General features: G+C 38.3%; 1 protein-coding gene across 17 annotated transcripts in view; it reads right to left on the reverse strand.

Annotated features, from left to right (window-relative positions):
- Positions 1 to 24339, reverse strand: part of IKZF2 (IKAROS family zinc finger 2) — a 203932-nt gene that overhangs the window by 10020 nt on the left and 169573 nt on the right. For all 17 annotated transcript variants that reach the window (XM_059878940.1, XM_010802311.4, XM_010802305.4 and 14 more), the window contains 2 exons: positions 13365 to 13502; positions 4868 to 5011 (listed from right to left, as the gene is read on the reverse strand). In XM_059878940.1, coding sequence (XP_059734923.1) covers positions 4868 to 5011; positions 13365 to 13502 — 282 coding nt within the window. The remainder of the gene's footprint in view (positions 1 to 4867; positions 5012 to 13364; positions 13503 to 24339) is intronic.

Below are 24339 nucleotides of genomic sequence, written 5' to 3' on the forward strand. Positions count from 1 at the left end.
GAATGGAAACAGATGAGAAAGTTGTTATCTGATAATATAGGGCTTATTCAAGAGCTAAGGAATTTGAAACCTATCCTGAGAGAGGTAAGAACTGAAAGAGTTAAACGGGAAAGTGACTAACTAGATAATTATTTAGCAAGATGATTTAGGAAGTTGTTGCTACAGGGATGTAGAGATCATGGGTGGCTTCAACTAGGAGAGTAGCAGTGGAAATGGAGAAAACTAGATGGAATGGAGAAAATTTTAGAAAATGTTGCTAGAACTTGTTGATTATCTAGACACAGAATGAGAAAAAGAAAGAGGTTAAGTATTAAGCCCAGGTTTCTGGCCTGGGAAACTTAGTGGATGGCAATGGGATAGAAAAGATGGTGAATTCAGATTGGGGAAGACTATGAGTAATAGTCATGTCTAATAAGTACTGAGATACAGTCTCAAAATCAGGAGAGAGATTTGGGCTTGAGATACAGATATAAGAATCATCGGTTAATAGAAATTAGCTTCTGAAACCATAGAAATAGATGATATCACAAAGGCATAGGTAAAATGTGAAAAAGAGAAGGTCAAAAATGGAACCTGGAAGAACATCAAGATTTTTACACCTGCCCATAGACTAGGGCAAGTGAGATGAGAGTCCCATGCTTAGAGAGCCCTGGGTCTCACTCCTTATGAAGGACTAAGGAATGTGTAGGGCCAAGGGAGTGACTTAGCAGCAACAGCAGCAGGGCCAAGGGAATGTGCCAATCTGGAGCTTACACCCTAGACTACACTCTGGGTGCCCAGCATGCCAGAATTCTTTGTCCAAATGGCCCAGAACTTGCACTGAGAGTTGCAGAGTCCTCTTCACAGTGTTCATTCCCTGAGTACCAACTTTGTTGCTGGTAGGTACACTCTAAGGCCTGAAGAATGGTCAGTACACTACTCTTTATGGGCTGTGAGTCAGGTGGGGCATGAAAAGAATTTGGATGTGCATACCAAATGTCTACACATACATGCATGAGGCCCCTCTGTGGTGCTGTTTAGAATCAAGAGTGGGTTTAAAAGAGGGGACTGACTGCACACCAGGGGGGTTTGCTCTGCTCATGCCTTCAAGTTCTGGTGTGGAACTCTGAAGAATCTGAGAATTCTATTATTTGAACTCAGTCTTCCAGATTAGGAGGTTAGAACACAATAGTTTTTAATTTAAGCCTGATTTATAATATTAAAATAATTAGGTGTATGATTTTGAGGTCTCCGTTAGGACTGTAGAACCATTTGTATAACTGTTAGGGGGAATCCATTAAGAAGATTGAGAAGGAGCAGTCAGAGAAGAAATGCAAGAGAGATCAGTGTCACTGAAATCAAGGAAAGAGAGTGTTTCTAAGGGTATTAACTATTCAGTAGTGAAAATACGCTTCAGTTGCGTAAAATGGTCTGAAAGTCCTCTGGGCTTGGCACTAGAAAGAATAATTTCAGTAGAACATGAGGACAAAAGCCAGGCTGTGTAGGCTGGAGAATGAGTAGAATGAAAAAAAAAAAATTATAGAAAGCGATCACAGAGAACTCTTTCAACAATTACATCTTTGAAGAGAAGGAGAAAGTAGGTAGTAGCTGGAAAAAGACCTGGGTTTGATGTTAGCTTTTTTTTTTTTTAATGATGAGAATTTATCACATTGAATGCCAAAAGAAAAATGCCAATAGAAGGGACATGTTAAAAATACATGTGACAAAGGGGGAAAATAATAGCGCAAGTTATTTGAGGGGCTGGGATAGGAGAACTCCAGGGAACAAGAAGAAGCATTAATTAGAAAGAAGGATGCTGCTTTCATCCATGAAAGAAGAGAGCATCCATGTGGGTGCACATATCTTACAGGATTAGTGATAGTTGAAATCATGTCAAATGTTCTTATTTCCTAAGAATCGAGATGTAATATCACCAAGGTGTGAGATACCATATTTTGGGAGAGTAGAGAAAGGTTGAAATGGCCCTATGTGTTGAATATGAGGGAAGACTGTTCAGGGGTGGATAAAAGGAAGGCCGCTATATGGTAGGGATGGAACAATTAGTATTTGAGATCAGTTACTCATTTATTTACAGCGATGCCAATTTAAAAGGCTGTGGGATTTTCTCTAAAATTACTAGCAGCTATGTAGATGTGGAAGAGAGGTTCAGTTGGCTTCATTAGAGGGTAGGCATTTTACTAGTTGAAAGACAGAAGGACAGTAAGACAAGAGAGTCATGGAATCCAAACTGGATAAGAAAAGAGAGGATGAAACAAATACACAGCAAGTTCAAGGATCATTGGCCTGGAGAGCTTGATAAAATCAAAGGAGAGTATTTAACTGAGGAAAGTGATAAAAAGAAATTTATAGTAAGTGAGGAATGATGATATTTCTCATTTCAAAAGGCATCATAGAAAAACTACTATGCAATTGTTTGTTATACAGTTGACCCTTGAACAGCATGGGTTTGAACTGCACAGGTCCACTTATAGGAGGATTTTTCCCAACAGTAAATACCATAGTACTGCATGATCCATGCAGAAAGGTGGATATGGACAACTGTGTGTAAGGAGGGTCATCTGTAAGTCATATGCAAAGTTTCCACTGTATTAAGGCCATTGCCCCAAACCCTGTGTTGTTCAAGGGTCAATTGTGTATTACCACTAGGACAGAATCCAAATAAAGAAAAAAATATCATGAATTTCTAATAAAAAACTAATGTTCTTATTTTAGAATAAAAAAATTTTTTTAATGTATCCCTCTTTTCTAAGGGATGCAATTAAGTCAAATTGAGAGTAGCATCTAAGTCATAGGAAACATGAAAACATTATAAAGATGAGAACTAAAACAGAATAGTAATAAATTTTATATTTTTCCAATGACACAGACATTTAATAGACATCCAGCAAATTAACCAATTTTGTAAAACAGAAGAACTGGCATTTAAAAAAGGTTATTTATAAGCAGGAAGAAAGAGAGACAGAAATAAAAGTGACTCAGGGCCCCAAACAGATCTGAGTATATTCTCAGGGGCTAGTTTTAAACTGTGTGTGCTGCTAAGTCACTTCATTCATGTCCGCCTCTTTGAGACTCTGTGGACCACAGCCCACCAGGCTCCTCTGCCCATGGGATTCTCTAGGCAAGGATACTGGAGTAGGTTGCCATGCCCTCACCCAGGCAATCTTCCTGAGCCAGGGATTGAACCCATGTCTCTTAGGTCTCTTGCATTGGCACGCGGGTTCTTTACCACTAGGGCCACCTGGGAAGCCCTAGTTTTAAACTGACCTAGCATAAACTATGATCTTTGGGCTTCTTTCAATGAACTTTGTCAGTTAACTTCTCCAGCTTGTCTTAAAATTCATATTTTGGTGATTTGTTAGTTCTTCAATTTTAGATTGAAAAGAAATCTCTAAGTGTTTACTGGGATAGAAGAATTTTATCACCGTTCCCCCTATGAAATAACCAAAGCAAAGGCTTTCTCTCAGTTACTACTCAACCCTCATAAAGATGTTTCACAATATATTTTGACACTGGAATATGAGAATCTGTTTATTTTTTATCTTTCCAATTTTTACTCTATATAAGTCTATAAGAATATATATTATATATATAAATAATGAAAATTATGTATATTTAATCTGTTATTCATTCAGCTCTTTTTGAAAATAGCTAGATAATTCTGTAACCTCAGAGATAATTTATAGTATATAGATATATACTATATAATTCTGTAACCTCAGAGATAATTTATAGTATTATAGTATGCAGAATGATGCCAACCCTGAGTGTAACAAAGAATATCTGACGGCTTGGAAATGAAAGTCTAATATATCACACTTAATCTTTTCAGTTTAAAACATAAACTACATGAAAACAAAGATCAAATATGAAACATCTTGAATGCAGATTGCTGAATTACTTATTTTAATGCCAAATTGAAAAAAAGTATTTCTCTTCATTCTAGATTAAATACTTGGGGGGGATGCATGCTCAGCTGTGTCTGACTCTTCGTGCAACCCCGTGGACTATGGCCCTCCAGGCTCCTCTGTCCATAGGACTTGCCAGGCAAGAATACTGGAATGGGTTGCCATTTTCTCCTCCAGAGGACTCCTCCCAACCCAGGGATCAAATCCGTATCTCCTGCGTCTCCGGCACTGGTAGACAGATTCTTTAAAAGCATTAATTTTGTGGAAAGAAAATGGATTAAAAACCTGGCTAATAACTACAAAGAATAGTTAACAATTCTTTAAGTACTGTTATTTGTTATTACACTTTATGTAAGTACAGGCCATGAGGGCTACTTTGGGCTTCCCTGATAGCTCAGTTGGTAAAGAATCCGCCTGCAATGAAGGAGACGCTGGTTGGTTTCCTGGGTCGGGAAGATCCCCTGGAGAAGGGATAGACTACCCACTCTAGTATTCTTGGGCTTCCCTTGTGGCTCAGCTGGTAAAGAATCTACCTGCAATGCGGGAGACCTGGGTTCAATCACTGGGTTGGGAAGATCCCCTGGAGAAGGGAAAGGCTCCACTCCAGTATTCTGGCCTGGAGAATTCCATGGATTGTATAGTCCATGGGGTCGCAAAGAACTGGACACGACTGAGCGACTTTCACTTCCTTTATATAAGGCTTCAATTTGAGATAACAATGGAGTTCTATCACTCTTTCCTTCATTTCTCTTTCTTAGGCCCACATGCCTAAGGGTATGTAGTGTGTGTGTGTATGTCTGTGTGTAATGTCACACATACTTTGTGTGTAGTATAATGGGGAAAAGAGATGACCATTTATTTCATGAATTGAAACATACCATATATATTCATATATACATGGGAACATGCCTTTGCTCATTAAAATTAGCTTTTACAGAAATAAAATCCTTTGTAATGCTTACCCACAAACTTTTGTGGAGTGGAGCTTTTACGTTTTCCCATATTCCCTGTGAGCTTCTCTATGACAGCAGGTCTCTCAAAAGGCACCAGAGAAATATTGTTGTCCATAATAGGCTCTTGTTCCTTACAATCTTCCATAGGAGGTACTATATAAAACCATACAAAAAATGTAATCTGATAATTTCTTCAACATTTAAAAATATGCAAAGATGGACTTTCCACCTCAACATGTGTTATACAAACATAAAAACTAGCATGCTAGAATAAAAGCAATTAGAAAGAATAACCTCTAATGTTAAAGTATACTTTTAATTTTACACACACACACACACACACACACACACAGAACTTGTTTTTATCCAAGTCTCTCTCAGATCAATGACATACACTGTTGCCACTACTGGTGGCCAACATGTTCTTTTTCTCATTTTATTCCTCTGAAAGTGTTTTTTAACACTGATTAAAATCAATACTAACTTTAAGACTGCACTATTCTCAAGGCTTTTGGAGTTTATTTTTCTAAAACAATTTAAGCAAGTCAACTTGTTTCAGACGAAAGCTTATACAGACACACAGAAGAGCAGCATATTTAATCAGTTTTTTTCACCCATGTATTTTCTTGTAGCAGATTTTCTATCTGATGAGCTGAAAGAGCTGTGAGCCCTGTTGGCTGTGGCTACCTACCTGCACAAAGCAGCCTTCATGAAGGAGATCAGATTCTGAACATGTCCGTGCATAGTAAACGGTGACAGCTTTATGATTGTAATTTATTTTAAAAAGAGCTCTTCAGCAGGATAAAAGAATCCATTTCCAAATTGGCATATTTGCTCACTAAACTACTGCTCTAATTCATCTGACATAAACTCTCCTGCGCTGCTCCCTTTTCATCCCATCTGTCTAAGTGGCTGTGGGTTAATATACTGGCTCATAGATACTGACATGAGATATTGACATGTATGGTATAGACACAGAACTTAAAAGTTATTTTTGAACAAAAATACTTTCAAAGGATATTTAAAGATAGAGTAACACTGGAGACAGACTGCATGTGTGTGCTAAATCACTTCAGTCATGTCTGACTCTTTGTTACCTTATGGACTGGAGAGCACCGCCTGGCTCCTCTGTCCATGAGATTCTCCAGGCAAGAATACTGGAGTGGGTTGCCATGCCTTCCTCAAGGGGATCTTCCCGACCCAGGGACTGAAGTTAAGTCTCTTATGTCTCCCGCATTGGCAAGTGAGTTCTTTACCATTATCACTACCTGGGAAGCCTGATCAGTGGATTAAAACCAACATTTGCAGAAAAGACCATAACTTACTATTTCTTGATTACTGTTACTTTTTAACAATTGAACTTGTGTTAGCACTGTTTGGAAATCTAAAGGTTTCATATCAGGATATCTTGTTCATCATGCACTGTAAAATGATTTACAGAATGATAGCTTTACAGTGTGAAATACAATGCATTATCCTTTATAGGGGCAGACACTACAAGTAAGAAGGCAAGAGATTAAAGTTAAGAAAATCCAGTGCACAATTCAGGTGACCTATTTAATAACCAATACAGGTTATAGATTTTGAAGAAATGAAAAATGGCATCAGAAGATGTTTTTGTAATTCTGACCTGCTTAAAGATATCGACATTCAATCTAAGTTTTGGGTTAACTTAGTAATAGGCAGGTGGATGGGCCAGAAAAATTCAATCTTCAATCTCTATTTTAATGACAAGGGATCCTATAATTTTTTAATGTTAATTTGGAAAAATTTCCAAGATGAGACAAACAAAGAAACACTTGTATACTGCTATAATTCATGATATACAAATGCAAAAAGTATGTCCCTAGACATTACTTAAAACATGTCCTCTCTTAGGAACAACTGAATAAGAAAAAAAAAAACAAACTTAAAGAATGAATGTCGATAGGAATTCAGGTAAGGGGGTCCAGGAAGATATGGTGGGTATTCATATAATTAGATATAGATTATTGTCAAAATTTTAACTTTTGCTTTAGATGTTGAATTCATGGTCACTTACTACATCATCAAAAAAATAACTATTTAATTGAAATACAGGCCATGAACGGGCCCAAGATGAAAATATGTCATGAACCAAGATCCGAAATAAAATAAGGAAAGAAAAAAATGTTTGTTGTTGTAAATTTTGCTAAAAAACAGCAAAACTGGTTAACAGGGTTTGCCCCAAAATTGAATATACTAATTAGTTTTGAAATGAGTTGTCTAGAACTTGGCAGTTTTGCTCAAGTCTCACCTTGAATTTTCACATTTGCACACATTTAACACTCAAAACGAAACCTGGGTGTGGGAACTGTCCCACACCACATCCACCTCAATTCAGGTGATTTGTCCCAAGTTCAATGAAGCTCATGTGAACTGAAAACAATGACTTTGGTAGAGTTCTGGTCTTACTTCTACTTCACAACAGACTTTTACATATCAAATAATAGTCTTGCTTCTACCATACTGGCAATAATAAAAACAACAGATTCACCCTATATACTAAGTACTTTTTAAAGGCTTTCCATTTGATAATCTAATTAATGCTTTCAACAACCCCCTGAGACAGGTGCAATTACCATTTCCATTTTACAGATGGGGAAACAAAGACCCAAAGATGTAATTTTCTCACTGTGCTTAAAAAGAAATTGTAGTTGATTTACAATGTGTTTTGAATTGAAGTACAGTTCATTTACACTGTGTTTTAAATTGAAGTACAGTTGATTTACAATGTGTTTTTATTTTTTCAAAAAAACTTAATTGAACCATTTTCTCAGTGTTTATATCTAGGTAGAACCTAAGTGGTATGACCCAGAGCAGGGCTCTTAGCCACTATTTGAGTATTGACTTTGTATAAACAAGTTTGAAATACATTTAAGGTTTCCACTGAGAGAAGATCTGATACATTTTATATATTATGTAACTAATCTCAATTATTTGCTTTCATGAATCTGGGTGCAACTCATCAAAATGTTTCCAGATATACATTACTTGAAACACAAAACAAGTTCTCTAGTTAGCAATGTATTAATAGTATTGTGTGACATTCAACTAGGCTAAAAAAATATCAACTTCACTTATTAGAACAAATTTCATAACCAAATATCTTTCTTGACATTATTTTTGAAGTTATAACCAGCATAAAATGTATTTATCCTTGCATTACTTCATTATCTCATCATATTGATAAATCACAAAGATAGAACCATATGAGTGTTTCCAACACTGCTATTTTGCCAAACAATCCACTCAAATTTCAAATTCCAGGAAGACATACTCTGAGAGACCTAGATTAGGTCACATGTCCACATCCCCCAGAAGAGGGTAGGGCGCTTCGACTGACAGTCCCACTGTGCCTTCTCCCAATAGGAGAGGACAGCTCTCGAAAGGAAAATGGAAGCTTTGTTAACTACAGGAGAAGAAGGGCAAGTATGATAAAGACAACACATGTCTTCTATTTTGTCACACATTCTCTCCATGTTGAAGAACATAAAAAGAAATTTTTCATTTATCTTGATTATACTCTTGACAACAGTGGACAGTGTCCATACCTGAAATCACTCTTTCCATTTTCCCATCCTCTAGTCACACACAGCTTCATTGAGCTTCTTTTTCCCGCCTTCTTAATGTGTCCTTGTCTTTCTCTAGATGTCTAATTCCATACTTAACTATATAACCTTATAAAACCTGTTACTTTAGATTACTACCTATATAAGGATGGCTTCCACACCTTTATTGCCTACTGAGACTTCTCTTAAGAGCTTGAGATCTATATATTCAACTTCCTTCTAGACAGTTTTACTTGGCTGTCTCTCACAGGTGCATAAAAGATAATTTGTTCAAAAACTGAAATCTCTATTTCCCTCCCTAAACTTTCTCTTATTTTCCTAATTTCCGTCTCAGTGAAGAGCACTATCTACATGGTCATCCATACTAGAGACTTGTGGCAAATCCTAGATTTTTGCCCATTCATCCAGTCTCCTCCTCCCTCCTCAGATATGCACTCATGGAGATACCAAATGTCTTAGATGCTACATTTATAGTTTTAAGTGTTCTGAATATTGATGGCTACTAGGCCCAACTCAACCAATCAGGAGACTGTTGCCATGGTCTACCTGGTCCTATCTTGACTCTTCTGATCTCCTGCCCACATTTCTAGCAATGAAATGTAAGCATAATAATATTTTTTAGGATAAAGAATAAAATTCATAAAATTCTTTGCTTAGCACAATAGGTCCTTCACTGTCTCTCTCAGGCCTCATCACCTTCCAATTTTTCTTGCCTTTAACAACTGGGCTCTAATTATACATAAGTACTTGGGGGTCCTTAACCCACCATGCTCCTTTAGATTTCTATTTCTTTATACTTGCTGTTCTCTCCACATGAAACACCCTTTTCTATTTATTTAGCTTGGGCAATCCACTCCAGTGTTCTTGCCGGGAGAATCCCAGGGACGGGGGAGCCTGGTGGGCTGCCGTCTATGGGGTTGCACAGAGTCGGACACAACTGAAGCGACTTAGCAGCAGCAGCAGCAGCTTGCTCTTCTGCCTTTCAAAACTCCACTCAAACATAATTTTCCCTAGAAATTCCTCTTGGACACCCACTGTGACTTAGATACCTGTCCTCTGTGCTCCCATAATGCTTATCACTCAGTGCTGTAACTGTTGGTTGACTGGTCTTTTTCTTCTAATAGTTGATAAGCGACCTCAAGTAGGGACTGCATTTTATTTGACTCTGTCTTCAGATGATGTGAGACAAATAAGAATCAGTGGATGTTTACTAAACAAACATCTTGAAATGCTGTCACTCATTAGAAACCAGTGAAAGCAGCTTACTAGGAAGTTTATATGTTACCAATTAAGCATCCATCCTTGCAATAAAGAAATTCCCTTTACCAATTAATTCAAAACATAGACCTAAGAATATACATTCTTGCTTTAAACTTGGCCATCTTTTTGGTTCACAGTTTCATTTTTGTCTTCAGGCAAGGAGGAAAAGCTAATTACATACTTCGCTTGTTAAAGTTTTTTCTTCAAGCTGAGAAGACTTGAAAAATGAGCATAAAATAACTTTTAAATAAGAAAATCTGCCATAAAATTCAATTCATTTTTATCTTTACTTCTAAAACTGCAAGTCATTAATTTCCTCCTTTTTACCAAACTTGAGAACTTTTGATCCAAACTTGTAAATATTCTACATCGGTGATGCTGTTTCTTAGAAGACATAGATTACCCCAGTGAAATTTAAAAACTGGATTAGCACGTAAAACTCTATCTCTGCATCACAACCTACTATTTTAGTCTCATTTCCTACCATCCCTTGAACTCCAACTGTGTTCAGTATCCAGAAACTTGTTAATGTTTATTTATACCTCTAAGTCTTAGCTTAAGACAACTTCTCATCCTGGGATGTATACTTTTTGTGAATCTGATCTGTGCAATTTTTTCTCATCCTTATGTATGGAGCAAAAACTTCATTTAAGAAACTTCCCTTGATTTCTCTAGAGTTAGGTGACTTTTGCATCTGTGCTTCAGGAGAAGTGTTTATATACCTTTATTAGAGCATTTGCTTCATTTTGTTTATCTTTTATGTATTTCCTACGAGACTACAAATATAAGAACAAAACTATGTCCATGTATCTTTATATTCTCAGAATATTCCATAGAGCTTGGCACACAGCAAGCCCATGATAGGCGCTTTCCTGAATTGAAGTGAAAGAAAGTCTCTTTGACTTCAGACTTCACTAGAAGCCAACATGAGGACGAACATGTTTTGGGAAAGAGAGGCTAGGAAATATAACAATGTCAGTTATGAAAAGGAAAGAATAGTCATTAATTTCAAAGAGCTAATGGGTGACCACAGTGATGGCAATCCCCAGTCTACAGCTAAAAGAAAAGGCAAAATAATAGACCCAGTGTAATAGAATAGTTAGACACTGTGGCTCTGGCAAAAACAAGATACATGCCAAGCTGTGTATATGAGACAGGTTAATGATGATCACTAGTAGCATTTTTATCTATACTGTCTCTCTTATGGCAATTATCAACTCCTACCTCAGACATTACACGTTAACAAAAGGAAGCAGAGGTTAAGGATAATCTCAACTTATTATTGCAACACATTTAGAAAAAGTGCAGCATGAAATAGCAGTCATATAAACTTATATGGTTTATATTGGATGGCTAAAACTCCATCCATTATTGAAGAACAAATATTTGGGTCTATAAATGATACCAAAACCTATGTGCCCGTCCCACACAGACACACACACTCCATCTTGCTTTATCTCCTGCCCTACCCAGTACCCCAGTGTCTTTCCAATTTTCCATACTCTTCCAGTTTCAAACCATCTGTAAAGGCATTTTGCCTGTCAAAGGCTAACCAACCTGGGCAACAGAGGTTGATGCTGAGGCTGCAACTGTTTAGAACTCTTTTTACCCCAGAATACATCTGTTAAAATTTTTTGGCACCACATATTCTATAGCTGATTAATCTCTCAAAAGATAGTTACATGCTGACTATAATTACTTATGTATGCCTTACCTGCCTAGAAAAATATATGGTCTTTAAGGAGAGATTCTATTTCATATACACATGTGTTTGCAACACAGTTTCATAAATAACTGTGAATGGAAAATTAGTTCATAAAACTAATAATCCAGTCAAATATCAAAATCACAATGAAAGAACATTACACAGAAAAATTAGTAGCAGTGCCATAAGGTGTCCTAGAAAACTCTGGCATGCCCCAAGCCTCCATCAGCTACCTTGCCTCAAATCACCTCTAAAAGCAACAATTTGAACAGAAACAATGTGCTCAGTAAATGAAACCTCAAAGGTCTAATTAACGTCACAAGTAACATAACTTTATAGGGGGTGCAATATTTATTTCTTAATATTTAATTACCTGAAATAGTAAAAATAACTATTGGGCTTTCATTGCCCATCCAATAACATTGAATTCTCACACCAAGACTATGAGTAACACAGACACACACCACACAGCCAGACCAGAGTTGCTGGTCCTCCCCAACCAGGGATTCAAACTGTACTCCCTGTGCAGTTTAACCTCACAATTTTAACTTTAATGCTCTGGATCCTATGTTGCCATCATAAGCCCAGTAATGCAAGCTTACAATACCAAGTTTACAAAGACTTAAAACAATTCAAAAATGTTAATTAACAATAATATAAAAACAAAAGGACTCAGTCACAATAATGACAGAATTAATAACATAAATGACCTTCAATACAAATAAACTTTTCAATTATTCAATGTAACAAAATAGTAACTGAAAAAATTTCTGATTCATCAAAAAGTAATCACTAGCTGTCCAATAAACACAATTCCACAGTTCCACAATCTCCCATAAATAATCCTTGAGCTGTCTGGAAATACAAAAGAGATGCTTATATAAAAGTGACTATAAGATTTCTCAACTGTACTAATTAATACTGACCAAATCTTTCCTAAATGAAAGATATAAATGTATCAGTAAGTTACCATTTTTGTATATGCTTATATGAATAATAAAATCAATCATTATAAAAATATAATTTGTAGGACCAAAGAGATGCTCCAAATCTAAAGAATTAAAATTCATAACACTTTGTGAGGCTGATTGACTAACATTACTTTTTAGTAATAGAGAGTTTTTTAAAGATTTTTTTGATGTGGGCCATTTTAAAAATCTTTATGAACTTGTTACAATATTTTTCTGTTTTCTGTTTTGTTTTTGGCCTAGAGAAATGTGGGATCTTAGCTCCCCGACCAGGGATTGAAACTGCAGTCCCTGTATTGGAAGACAAAGTTCTAATCACTGGATCACCAGGGAAGAATTTGGTAACAGAGAATGATTAGTTGAATAAACCTGAGGGACTGCTTGCCTACTTGTTATTGTGTATTGTGGAGGTCCAGATGTTTTGTTTGGGTTTTGATTTTTGTGGAGGGCAGTGGTCCCTAATTTTGGTCTAGATTGTTTGCCATACTTGCAGAAAGCAAAATCAGTAACTTCCAAGATAAACCACAAGACAAACTGGAGACATTTTCAATTATATCACCGATTACTTACCTAAGAGACATGTAAATATACAAGTAACCAATTACTTATTTTAGAAAACCTATAGACTTACATGAAACCATCTTGAACTATTTGATGCAGTGACTGAAAAAGACCAAACAGTACTGTCCTTTGGTGTATTCAAGGCCATCTGCCATTATGATATTAATTCAAACACAGGCTATCAGAAATAAACTGGGTGTATCGTCAAAACTCAATATAGCTTGTTTGCAAAGTGTCCCAAAGCTTGACTAATTTCAAGCACTTAAGAAGGAAATCCCATACAAAGTGAGTATGATCTACAATTGCTCTAAAACAGAGTAAAACTTTACCTTCATGCTGAAGGGTAGACAGAACTGTTTAACCCATAATAAAGGACCAAAGCAGCAGGGGAGAATGAAAGCGGGGAACGCCATGCTACCCACCATGGTGACTCATGACCTGCCCGGCAGCCTCCATGCTGACATTCTGGAGATAGTTGTGGCAGCGCTCCTTGTGCTCCTCCAGCGAGCTGCGCTGCTTGTAGCTCCGTCCACAGTAGTTGCACTTGTGAGGCTTACCCACTGTGAAGAGAACTCAGGATTAGTGCGCTGTCGGGTCTCAGTCCAGAGCAAAATTACCAGCTAACTTTTGATAGTCTGGAGGAAGCAGTTATATACTTTTCAGACTTAAATCTCTTCCTCCTCCACACTCCGATTTAGGTGATTAAAGATAATAAACTTCTACCAAGATTAAGCGACAGCAAGCAAAGGCAGAGTGTACCTTTGGCGACAGGGGAAATACTGAATCAAAATCGTGCTGTCTCCTACATCAGGAGAGGCTGATGATCAGTCTTCAAAGTATCAGACTCTTAACATTTACACAATTCTCAAAGCTTTGACTCATTCAAAAGACAAATTATGAGTGTCCTAGATACATGATGAGAATTATTTTTATTTATTCGGGTTAAGGATAGACGATTTTACTGAGGGAAACTAAAATGCAACAACTTGAAATGTCATTGACTAATGAAAAGGTTATTCACCAATACCAAGAAGACTAGAAAGAACTCAAAGGATGAGAAAAAATACAGATAAAAGGACAGTTTCTCTTTTCTTTCCACCTTGGTAATAACTATTCACACATGCAAAACTATGCAGCACAACAGTTTATTCTCCCACCGCAGTGCTGTTCTTACATTACCAAGAATGTAGGTGCTTTAAGTTAAGGTTATTAACAATAACCACTGAAGCCTAACATATTTAGTTATACAACGATAGTGATACTTAATTATGTATTTCACATTCAGGAAGTGAATTACTTTCTAATAGCCATATCTCATGATACTGGTAAATTACTTCAGTGTTTACATTAAAGAAAAAAACTTTAAAAATTTAAGAAGAAAAAAAAAAACACATTTAGGGAAAGAGGTGTGTTTTAATGTATGACTATTCACAAGGGTATCACAAAATACTTTGATTTTTTGTTTTGAATGGATGCAGAAAATCCATAAAACACCAGGGCGTCTGTTGGCAGAGCCCTTGGTAAAGCACACAGTGAATCAGGCGAGCTGCGCTCATTAGACTCCCTTAGGAATCATTTTTTTTCGCCCAGAGAACAGACAGACAACTCTTTTTCATGGTCCAAGAAAGCATCCCTAATTCCAGGTCCTTTACAAACCCATGCTATTATACTGGTCATAAACAAACTGAAATACTTTAACAAGACAAGGTATTCACAGCTACATAAAATTTCACTACACTGATTTAAGAAACCAAACAAACCTTTAGATTGTATTTGAGGGCCATATAAACTCATATCAGTTATTTCACAGTCACAATTTTTTCTAAACTGTCTCAAAAAACAAAACTATCTAAGGCAGGATTAGTCATTTCTAAAAATACCAGGCAAAGTAACATCTATTCATCAGAACCAAGAATTTCTGGGAAGTGAACACCAGGTAGCTTTGTATATCATGAAGTGTTGTGGCACTGTGAGAGACAGCATTAGGAAATACAAGAAATACTTTAGTCAAAAACATTAGTGTAAATGATATAAATATATTTATAGGTAATTGCATTCCAAGACATGTGGCTTGGGGCTACATATGACAAAAATCTTTGATGAATTTGCTTTGAACAAGTCTATTGAGCAATTAATACTTAAGCATATACACTGTATTTAATAGCCCACTATAAACTAGTTCCACCAGCTCTGTCTACCCCTTTGTAATCCTGTTGTATTGTGTCCTATGATACCTATGTTTTACTGTGAACATATCCTCTGATAATTTCTTCCTCTTATTTCTCTAAGCAACTTGACACCTTTTTAACTTAATTAAAACATAGTTCCAGTCCACTCGCCTTGGCTCACAACTCTTTATAAACACCCAACTCCCCAGATAAGGAAAAAGAGACAGTATACATTTTAACCTTCTCATTGTAGAACTCTATCCCATCAGCTTCTCTTACTTTGTTATCAATTTGTGTAAAAACATCACTCGCTTTTTCATCCCATCCTTGTTCTCTGTGAGTGTAACAGGTATTTGAGTAAACCGCTCTCCATTTCCCCAAATCTTCATCTGCATTCCATTCCAGCAATCCACATATTAGGTCTCAGGCTGGACTTTCACATCTTGTGTAAGTATTCTATATCCAAGAAATTTGGATATACTTCTCTCAGGTGATACATCTTTACAGAAAGCCTACCTTGTACCAACCCTGGGATGAGATTGGAATGTAAAGTGGAGAGAAAATTGTCATGGTGCCTACCTTCATGAAAACAACAGTCTACCGAGGAAGACAGACATAAAGAAATATACAAGCAATACATTACAAATTGTAGACTCTATGGATCTAAAGAACGGTAAGCTAGTATAATATGGGTACCCTGATTTAGTTTGAGAAGATTGGCCGGGAAGGTCTGCCTGAGGTTGAACATTTAGGCTGATAGCTGAAGAAAAAACAGAAGTTAGATAATGGGGATGGGCAGAGGGCAGAGGAGAGACAGTGTTTCCGGGAACTGCCATCATCTCTATTTACTCTCATGTTCTTAGCTCCTTCAAAGTCTAGATTGTGTTCCTGCTACTCTTTTTTGAAAATTGTTTCAAACATTACCAACAGTCCCTGCCAAATCCTATGGCTCTTCTATCCCTACAAGATCATTTCTTGTCAGTTCTTTGATATTTCTTTTTCTCTTTCTTTCAGTTTTATGGAGATATAATTGACAGACAATACTGCGTAAGTTTAAAGGGTACAGCAGAATGATCCAACTTACATACATCATGAAATGATTACAATAGGCTTAGTGGACACCCATATTTCCTAAAAATCAAGGTCATGAAAATATTTATACATAGGGAGTTTAACTGTATAATAGTTATCAACTCTATGAGTTAAAATGTATAACATAGGTATATACACAGAAAAGGACCACTCTTTTGCTACTTTTCTTTTTACAAATATTATTATTTACACAGTCTCACTATCTGAAACAGCTTCATTTAGTATTGCTGAAACTTTTTTTTTAAAGTCATCCATAGTCTCTGATGTGCTAGTAGATTTTAATCATTCCTGCTGCTGCTGCTAAGTCGCTTCAGTCGTGTCCGACTCTGTGCGACCCCAAAGACGGCAGCCCACCAGGCTCCTCCGTCCCTGGGATTCTCCAGGCAAGAACACTGGAGTGGGTTGCCATTTCCTTCTCCAATGCAGGAAATTGAAAAGTGAAAGTGAAGTTGCTCAGTCGTGTCCGACTCTTAGCGACCCCATGGACTGCAGCCTACCAGGCTCCTCCGCCCATGGGATTTTCCAGGCAAGAGTACTGGAGTGGGTTGCCACTGCCTTCTCCGTTAATCATTCCTAAATCTTCCTAATTCCTTGAACTATCAAAATTTCACTAGTCTTGAATCTTCTGATTTTAGCTTCTGGCATCAGTTTTTGGGTCCTCACTCCCTGGCTTCTCAACCTTCTCCTGCCTGACAAATATATAAGAACCTATGGGTTTTGATCTTAGAACAGTAGTCTCCCACTTTTCCCTCTTAAGCCTTCATTTCTATGAAATATCCAAATCAAGTCCTGAATAATTTCCCCCTGTTTGGAAGCTTTTATTTGTCACAAATATTTTAAAAGTGATCACAGTCATGGGAAGGTATGACCAAGGACATAGTTTCCCCTCTGTGCTCTCACAGCACTCTGTCCACATCACTTTTGATAATTGCATTGTAATTATCCATTTGATCTCTGCTTCTCTTATCCAAACAACAAGCTCTGTCATGAAGACAGAGGTTGTGTTTTACTCAATTTGGAATTATAGTGGAGGTGCAATGGTAAAGAATCTGTCTGCCAATGCAGGAGACGCTGGTTCAATCCCTGGGTCAGGAAGATCCCCTGCAGGAGGAAGCGGGAACCCACTCCAGTCTCCTTGCCTGGGAAATACCATGGCCAGAGAAGTATGGAGGGCTACAGTCCATGGGTCACAAAGAGACACACACGACTGAGCACAGAAGCAGCAGCATGTCTTGTATTATTAAACATAAGAGGTGCTCAGTATGTATTTGCTGAATAACTGCATTTTGGATTCTTCCTTTCAAATACCTTTGTAGCATGGCCTCATGCATATTTCTCTGCAATCTAAGATTCAATATATCCAACATTATCTTCTTCTACGAAATTACTTCTTTGTTCCGACTGGTCTTTTGTGCAAGAATTACCACTGTTTTAATAAACCGGACTCATGACAAGGAACCACTACTGCTGCCTCCTACCTCATTTCTCACATCCAAACTATTATTCAAGTTTACCCCTCCCTTTTCACTCTCTGAACCAATATCTGAGTAAAAGTCTTCATTATCATGAACCCAAGTGAGCTTAATAAGACTTCAAAGCAGGTCTTCTCTTTCCTTGTGTATTATTTACTCCCCTCCTCAACAACATTATTGAACAAAGTCCACAGCCCTGTACCTGGCATCAGCATCCTACTCTGGTCCCAAAGGAAACATTCCATCTTCTATCCCAGGATCCAGCCCAGATTACCCTGTATCTTTACACTTCTGAGTCTTAGTTCTTTCTGGAATGGCTTCATACAACTTCTACCTCTTGAAATCCTACTCACCCTTTGAATCTCCCTAACCATGTTCTGTCCATAAGCAATCTTTCTCACTAAAGAACTGTAACTGTACACACTTGGGAAACTTAAAACATTCTGTCTTGAGTTATATGTGGTTACATTCGCCTCATGAACACTGGTTTGTACTGCAGGGGCCCATTTATATGTGATATTTTTTTTCTGTATATATATACACTACAGTGCCACAGAGTTCCCTGGTGGGTCAGTGGTAAAGAATCTGCCTACCAATGCAGGAGACGAAGGTTCGATCCCTGGGTCAGGAAGAAGGAAAGAAATTGCAACCTGGAGCAGGAAATGGCAACCCATTCCAGCAGTCTTCCCTGGGAAATCCCATGGACAGAGGAGCCTGGTGGTCTACAGTCCTGATTGTTAAAGAGTCGGATATGACTGAGCAACTAAAGCAACAACATTACCACACAATCTGAAGTGGGCTGATTCCACAAATACGGAACCCTGGATATGCAGCACTGACGTAAAGTTATAGGTAGATTTTCCACTGCAAGGGAGGGGGGGTTGGTTCTCCTAACCCCTGTGTTAAGAATTGAGTTTCTTGAGAAATTGAAATAGTGTCTTATATCTTTGCAACCTCAAAGAGTTTAGTAAGATGATTTGTTCAAGAGCAAGGACTACTAAGTGGTGTTTTCATGAATGACGTCATTTCCTAACTTGTTAAATATTTTCCTCTCACTGGTTTTTGCTGCATCTTTTACTAATTTTAAAAGCAATGCATCTACATAGAAAATTTTAAAAGTTACCAAAAAAATATTCATAATTACATCATTTCCAGATAGGTATCTTAAACATTTTTATATTATCCTACTGTAATTTTTAAACATGAACAAATATATTATGTTATGAAACTGGGTTATTTTATATATTGTATCATACAATCTATTTATGTAACTGAAAAATACATCTTGAACATTTCCCCATGTTATAAATAATATTTTTATTGCTCCCACTAGGTAACAATTTATTCCCCAGATTCTAGAATTATATGTTGATTTAGTTTGCCTTAGCATCCTTAGTCCTTTTCTTATTTAATAATTTTTTTTTTCTTTTTACAAGTTATTATGCCCATACTTAAGAAAATAAAGTAGTTCTACAAGGCACTTAAAAAGTCTTCCTCTTACCCCACCCCCATCTAATAACAATCTATTTCTTTGTCTTTTCTCTTTAGAATTTCTATTTATTTGATATTAGACCTTTCAGACTGATTCTTGAAATATCTTTTCTCTTTGTATTAACTATCCTTTTAACATTTTAACTTAAAAAAAATTCCTCCATTTTTCTTTGAATCCTACTGGGAAGTATTTTCTGTCTAACATAAATGTCTAGGAGTTCCTCCCTTTTTCTTAAAAATAGTATTGTTTACTTCATGGATATAACAACATTTATCTGAGCAAAATATTTTCATTTTAAAAAAGTTCTTTTTTATATTGTCTATTTTCTCTGGCTTTTCCCCTTTTTATATGGGTATCTGTATTTGAGCCTTTCCTTAAGTGTCTTGTGCCTTAAAGTTTATTGTCCATTCATATTTATTCAGTTCAGTTCAGTCGCTCAGTCGTGTCCAACTCTTTGCAATCCATGAATTGCAGCACGCCAGGCTTCCCTGTCCATCACCATCTCCCGGAGTTCACCCAAACTCATGTCCATCGAGTCGGTGATGCCATCCAGCCATCTCATCCTCTGTCGTCCCCTTCTCCTCCTGCCCCCAATCCCTCCCAGCCTCAGAGTCTTTTCCAATGAGTCAACTCTTCGCATGAGGTGGCCAAAGTACTGGAGTATCAGCTTTAGCATCAGTCCTTCCAAGGAAATCCGAGGGCTGATCTCCTTCAGAATGGAATGGTTGGATCTCCTTGCAGTCCAAGGGACTCACAAGAGTCTTCTCCAACACCACAGCTCAAAAGCATCAATTCTTCGGTGCTCAGCCTTCTTCACAGTCCAACTCCCACATCCATACATGACCACTGGAAAAACCATAGCCTTGACTAGACGGACCTTTGTTGGCAAAGTAATGTCTGCCTCAGATATGCAGATGACACCACCCTTATGGCAGAGAGTGAAGAGGAACTAAAAAGCCTCTTGATGAAAGTGAAAGAGGAGAGTGAAAAAGCTGGCTTAAAGCTCAACATTCAGAAAACAAAGATCGTGGCATCTGGTCCCATCACTTCATGGGAAATAGATGGGGAAACAGTGGAAACAGTGTCAGACTTTATTGTTTGGGGCTCCAAAATCACTGCAGATGGTGACTGCAGCCATGAAACTAAAAGATGCTTACTCCTTGGAAGGAAAGTTATGACCAACCTAGATAGCATATTCAAAAGGAGAGACATTACTTTACCAACAAAAGTCCATCTAGTCAAGCCTATGTTTTTTCCAGTGGTCATGTACAGATGTGAAAGTTGGACTGTGAAGAAAGCTGAGCGCCAAAGAATTGATGCTTTTAAACTGTGGTGTTGGAGAAGACTCTTGAGAGTCCTTTGGACTGCAAGGAGATCCAACCAGTCCATTCTGAAGGAGATCAGCCCTGGGATTTCTTTGGAAGGAATGATGCTAAAGCTGAAACTCCAGTACTTTGGCCACCTCATGCGAAGAGTTGACTCATTGGAAAAGACTCTGAGGCTGGGAGGGATTGGGGGCAGGAGGAGAAGGGGACGACAGAGGATGAGATGGCTGGATGGCATCACAGACTCGATGGATGTGAGTCTGAGTGAACTCTGGGAGCTGGTGATGGACACAGAGGCCTGGCGTGCTGCGATTCACTGGGTCACAGAGTCGGACACGACTGAACTGAACTGAATGTCTCTGCTTTTCAATATGCTATCTAGGTTGGTCATAACTTTTCTTCCAAGGAGTAAGTGTCTTTTAATTTCATGGCTGCAGTCACCATTTGCAGTGATTTTGGAGCCCCCCAAAATAAAGTCTGACACTGTTTCCTCTGTTTCCCCATCTATTTCCCATGAAGTGATGGGACAAGATGCCATGATCTTCATTTTCTGAATGTTGAGCTTTAAACCAACTTTTTCACTCTCCTCTTTCACTTTCATCAAGAGGCTTTTTAGTTCCTCTTCACTTTCTGCCATAAGGGTGGTGTCATCTGCATATCTGAAGGTATTGAGATTTCTCCCAGCAATCTTGATTCCAGCTTGTGCTTCTTCCAGCCTAGCGTTTCTCATGATGTACTCTGCATTAAGTTAAATAAGCAGGGTGACAATATACAGCCTTGACATACTCCTTTTCCTATTTGGAACCAGTCTGTTGTTCCATGTCCAGTTCTAACTGTTGCTTCCTGACCTGCATATAGGTTTCTCAAGAGGCAGGTCAGGTGGTCTGGTATTCCCATGTCTTTCAGAATTTTTCACAGTTTATTGTGATCCACACAGTCAAAGGCTTTGGAATAGTCAATAAAGCTGAAATAGATATTTTTCTGGAACTCTCTTGCTTTTTTGATGATCCAGCGGATGTTTGCAATTTGATCTCTGGTTCCTCTGCCTTTTCTAAAACCAGCTTGAACATCTGGAAGTTCACGGTTCATGTATGGCTAAAGCCTGGCTTGGATCATATTTATTAGTGAGGTACAGAAAAGCTAACTGGAAGTCCGGGAAACACAGGTGAGGTTTGTGAACTATTGTAGAGTGACCAAGTAACAAAGCAATCTTTTTATTGTCACCCCTAAAAATAAATATCCATGTATTTTCTCTAGAACCTTTCAATGCCCTTTGAGAAAATGCCTCTGATTTCCAGCTCCTGCGGGGTTGGGTTGGGGGGGTGTTGGGGGACGGGGTGATATGAAGCTAGATGGTATTTCGGAAGTAAGGCAAGATATGGGGCCAAGAATCTAAATGTACAATTGCAGTCTTTTACATAATCTTCCTGCTTTAAGTTTGCTTTACCCCTGTGCTTAGTACTTAGTCACTTAGTCATCTCCGACTCTTCGTGATCCCATGGACTATAGCCCGCCAGGCTCCTCTGTTCATGGGGATTCTCCAGGCAAAAATACTGGAGTGGGTTACATGCCCTCCTCCAGGGGATCTTCCCAACCCAGGAAGAAACCCAGGTCTCCCGCATTGCAGGCATATTTTTTAACATCTGAGCCACCAGGGAAGCCCAAGAATACTGGAGTGGGTTAGCTATCCCTTCTTCAGGGGAACTTCCTGACCCCAGAATCAAACCAGGGTCTCTTGCATTACTGGTGGATTCTTTACCAGCTGAGCTACCAGGGAAGAATTTTTCCCTACTCTCTACCCTTCCTGGAGTCCCTAAGGTAGAACCTTTCCAATTTAATATCTTCAAAAAATAAATGCTATTTTCTTACAGTTGGTTGAATGTAGTGAGAGAGAGTGGCTCTGTGGCCTGTTTTGTATTCAGATTTTGAAATCCTTTTATATTTAATCCAGAGTTTCATCCCTACCATTAACAGTCCTGTTTCTTCAAAGTTCAGAGATTTTTCAGGATTCTGAAGCATCAGATGGCTTGCTACTCATCTTTTATTCCCTTCTATAATCACTCAAAGTTCCAGAGCTTCTGGAACTCCCTCTGTCTTCTTTCCAGCTTCCCCTCGGCTATTATTCAATCCTTTCCATTGTCTTTGATCTTATGAGTTTATACCTCAATAAATGTCTACTGTGATTTCAGTAGAGATTAAAGAGTAAAGACAGATGTAGCTTGTCATTTCATCATGTTTTGACAGCAATAGACAATATCACCTTTAATTCTGGAATCCTATGGCTCTGGAAGAAAGTGCCATAATTCTCTATTTTGATAAATAGAAGCATGACATGATAGTAATGCTTAGCCTCCAAAAAGTAATCACGTATTTGTAAGACAAAGGAATATGTGGAAATGTAAAACTTCTTCCTCTATTCTATTCTAATCTGCTATTTATTTAACTGTTATAAAACAAGATTCTCTTCCCATATTCAAACATTATCATTTGCAATGATTCTCAAAGTATGAACTGCATGCCACCTTATATTAGAATGACCTGGACTGCTCTTAAAATGCAGATGTTTGGGTACCATTCAGTTCGGTTCAGTCGCTCAGTCATGTCTGACTCTTTGCGACCCCATGAACCACAGCACACCAGGCCTCTCTGTCCATCACCAACTGCTAAGTTTACCCAAACTCATGTCCATTGAGTCGGTGATATCATTCAACTATCTCATCCTCTGTCGTCCCCTTCTCCTCCTGCCCTCAATCTTTCTCAGCATCAGGGTCTTTCCCAATGAGTCAGTTCTTCGCATCAGGTGGCAAAAGTATTGGAGTTTCAGCTTCAGCATCAGTCCTACCAATGAACACCCAGGACTGATCTCCTTTAGGATGGACTGGTTGGATCTCCTTGCACTCCAAGGGACTCTCAAGAGTCTTCTCCAACACCACAGTTCAAAAGCATCAATTCTTTGGCACTCAGCTTTCTTTACAGTCCAACTCTCACATCCATAAATGACTACTGGAAAAACCATAGCTTTGACTAAACAGACCTTTGTTGGCAAAGTAATATCTCTGCTTTTTAATATGCTGTCTAGATTGGTCATGGAGAGGGCAATGGCACCCCACTCCAGTATTCTTGCCTGGAAAATCCCATGGATGGAGGAGCCTGGTAGGCTGCAGTCCATGGGGTCGCTACAAGTCGGACACGACTGAGCAACTTCACTTTCACTTTCACGCATTGGAGAAGGAAATGGCAACCCACTCCAGTGTCCTTGCCTGGAGAATCCCAGGGATGGGGGAGCCTGGTGGGCTGCCATCTATGGGGTCGCACAGAGTCGGACATGACTGAAGTGACTTAGCAGTAGCAGGTTGGTCATAACTTTCCTTCCAAGGAATAAGCGTCTTTTAATTTCATGGCTGCAGTCACCATCTGCAGTGGTTTTGGAGCCCCCAAAAATAAAAGTCTGACACTGTTTCCCCATCTATTTGCCATGAAGTGATCGGACAGGATACCATGATCTTAGTTTTATGAATGTTGAGCTTTAAGCGCACTTTTTTCACTTTCATCAAGAGGCTCTTTAGTTGTTCTTCACTCTCTGCCATAAGGATGGTGTCATCTGCATATCTGAGGTTATTGATATTTCTCACAGCAATCTTGATTCCAGCTTGTGCTTCCTTCAGCCCAGCATTTCTTTCTTTTTTTTTTAATTTTATTTTATTTTTAAACTTTACAATATTGTATTAGTTTTGCCAAATATCGAAATGAATCCGCCACAGGTATACCTGTGTTCCCCATCCTGAACCCTCCTCCCTCCCCATACCCTCCCTCTGGGTCGTCCCAGTGCACCAGCCCCCAGCCCAGCA

The sequence above is a fragment of the Bos taurus genome, chromosome 2 (genome assembly GCF_002263795.3).
Source record: "Bos taurus isolate L1 Dominette 01449 registration number 42190680 breed Hereford chromosome 2, ARS-UCD2.0, whole genome shotgun sequence".
NCBI classification, from domain to species: domain Eukaryota; kingdom Metazoa; phylum Chordata; class Mammalia; order Artiodactyla; family Bovidae; genus Bos; species Bos taurus.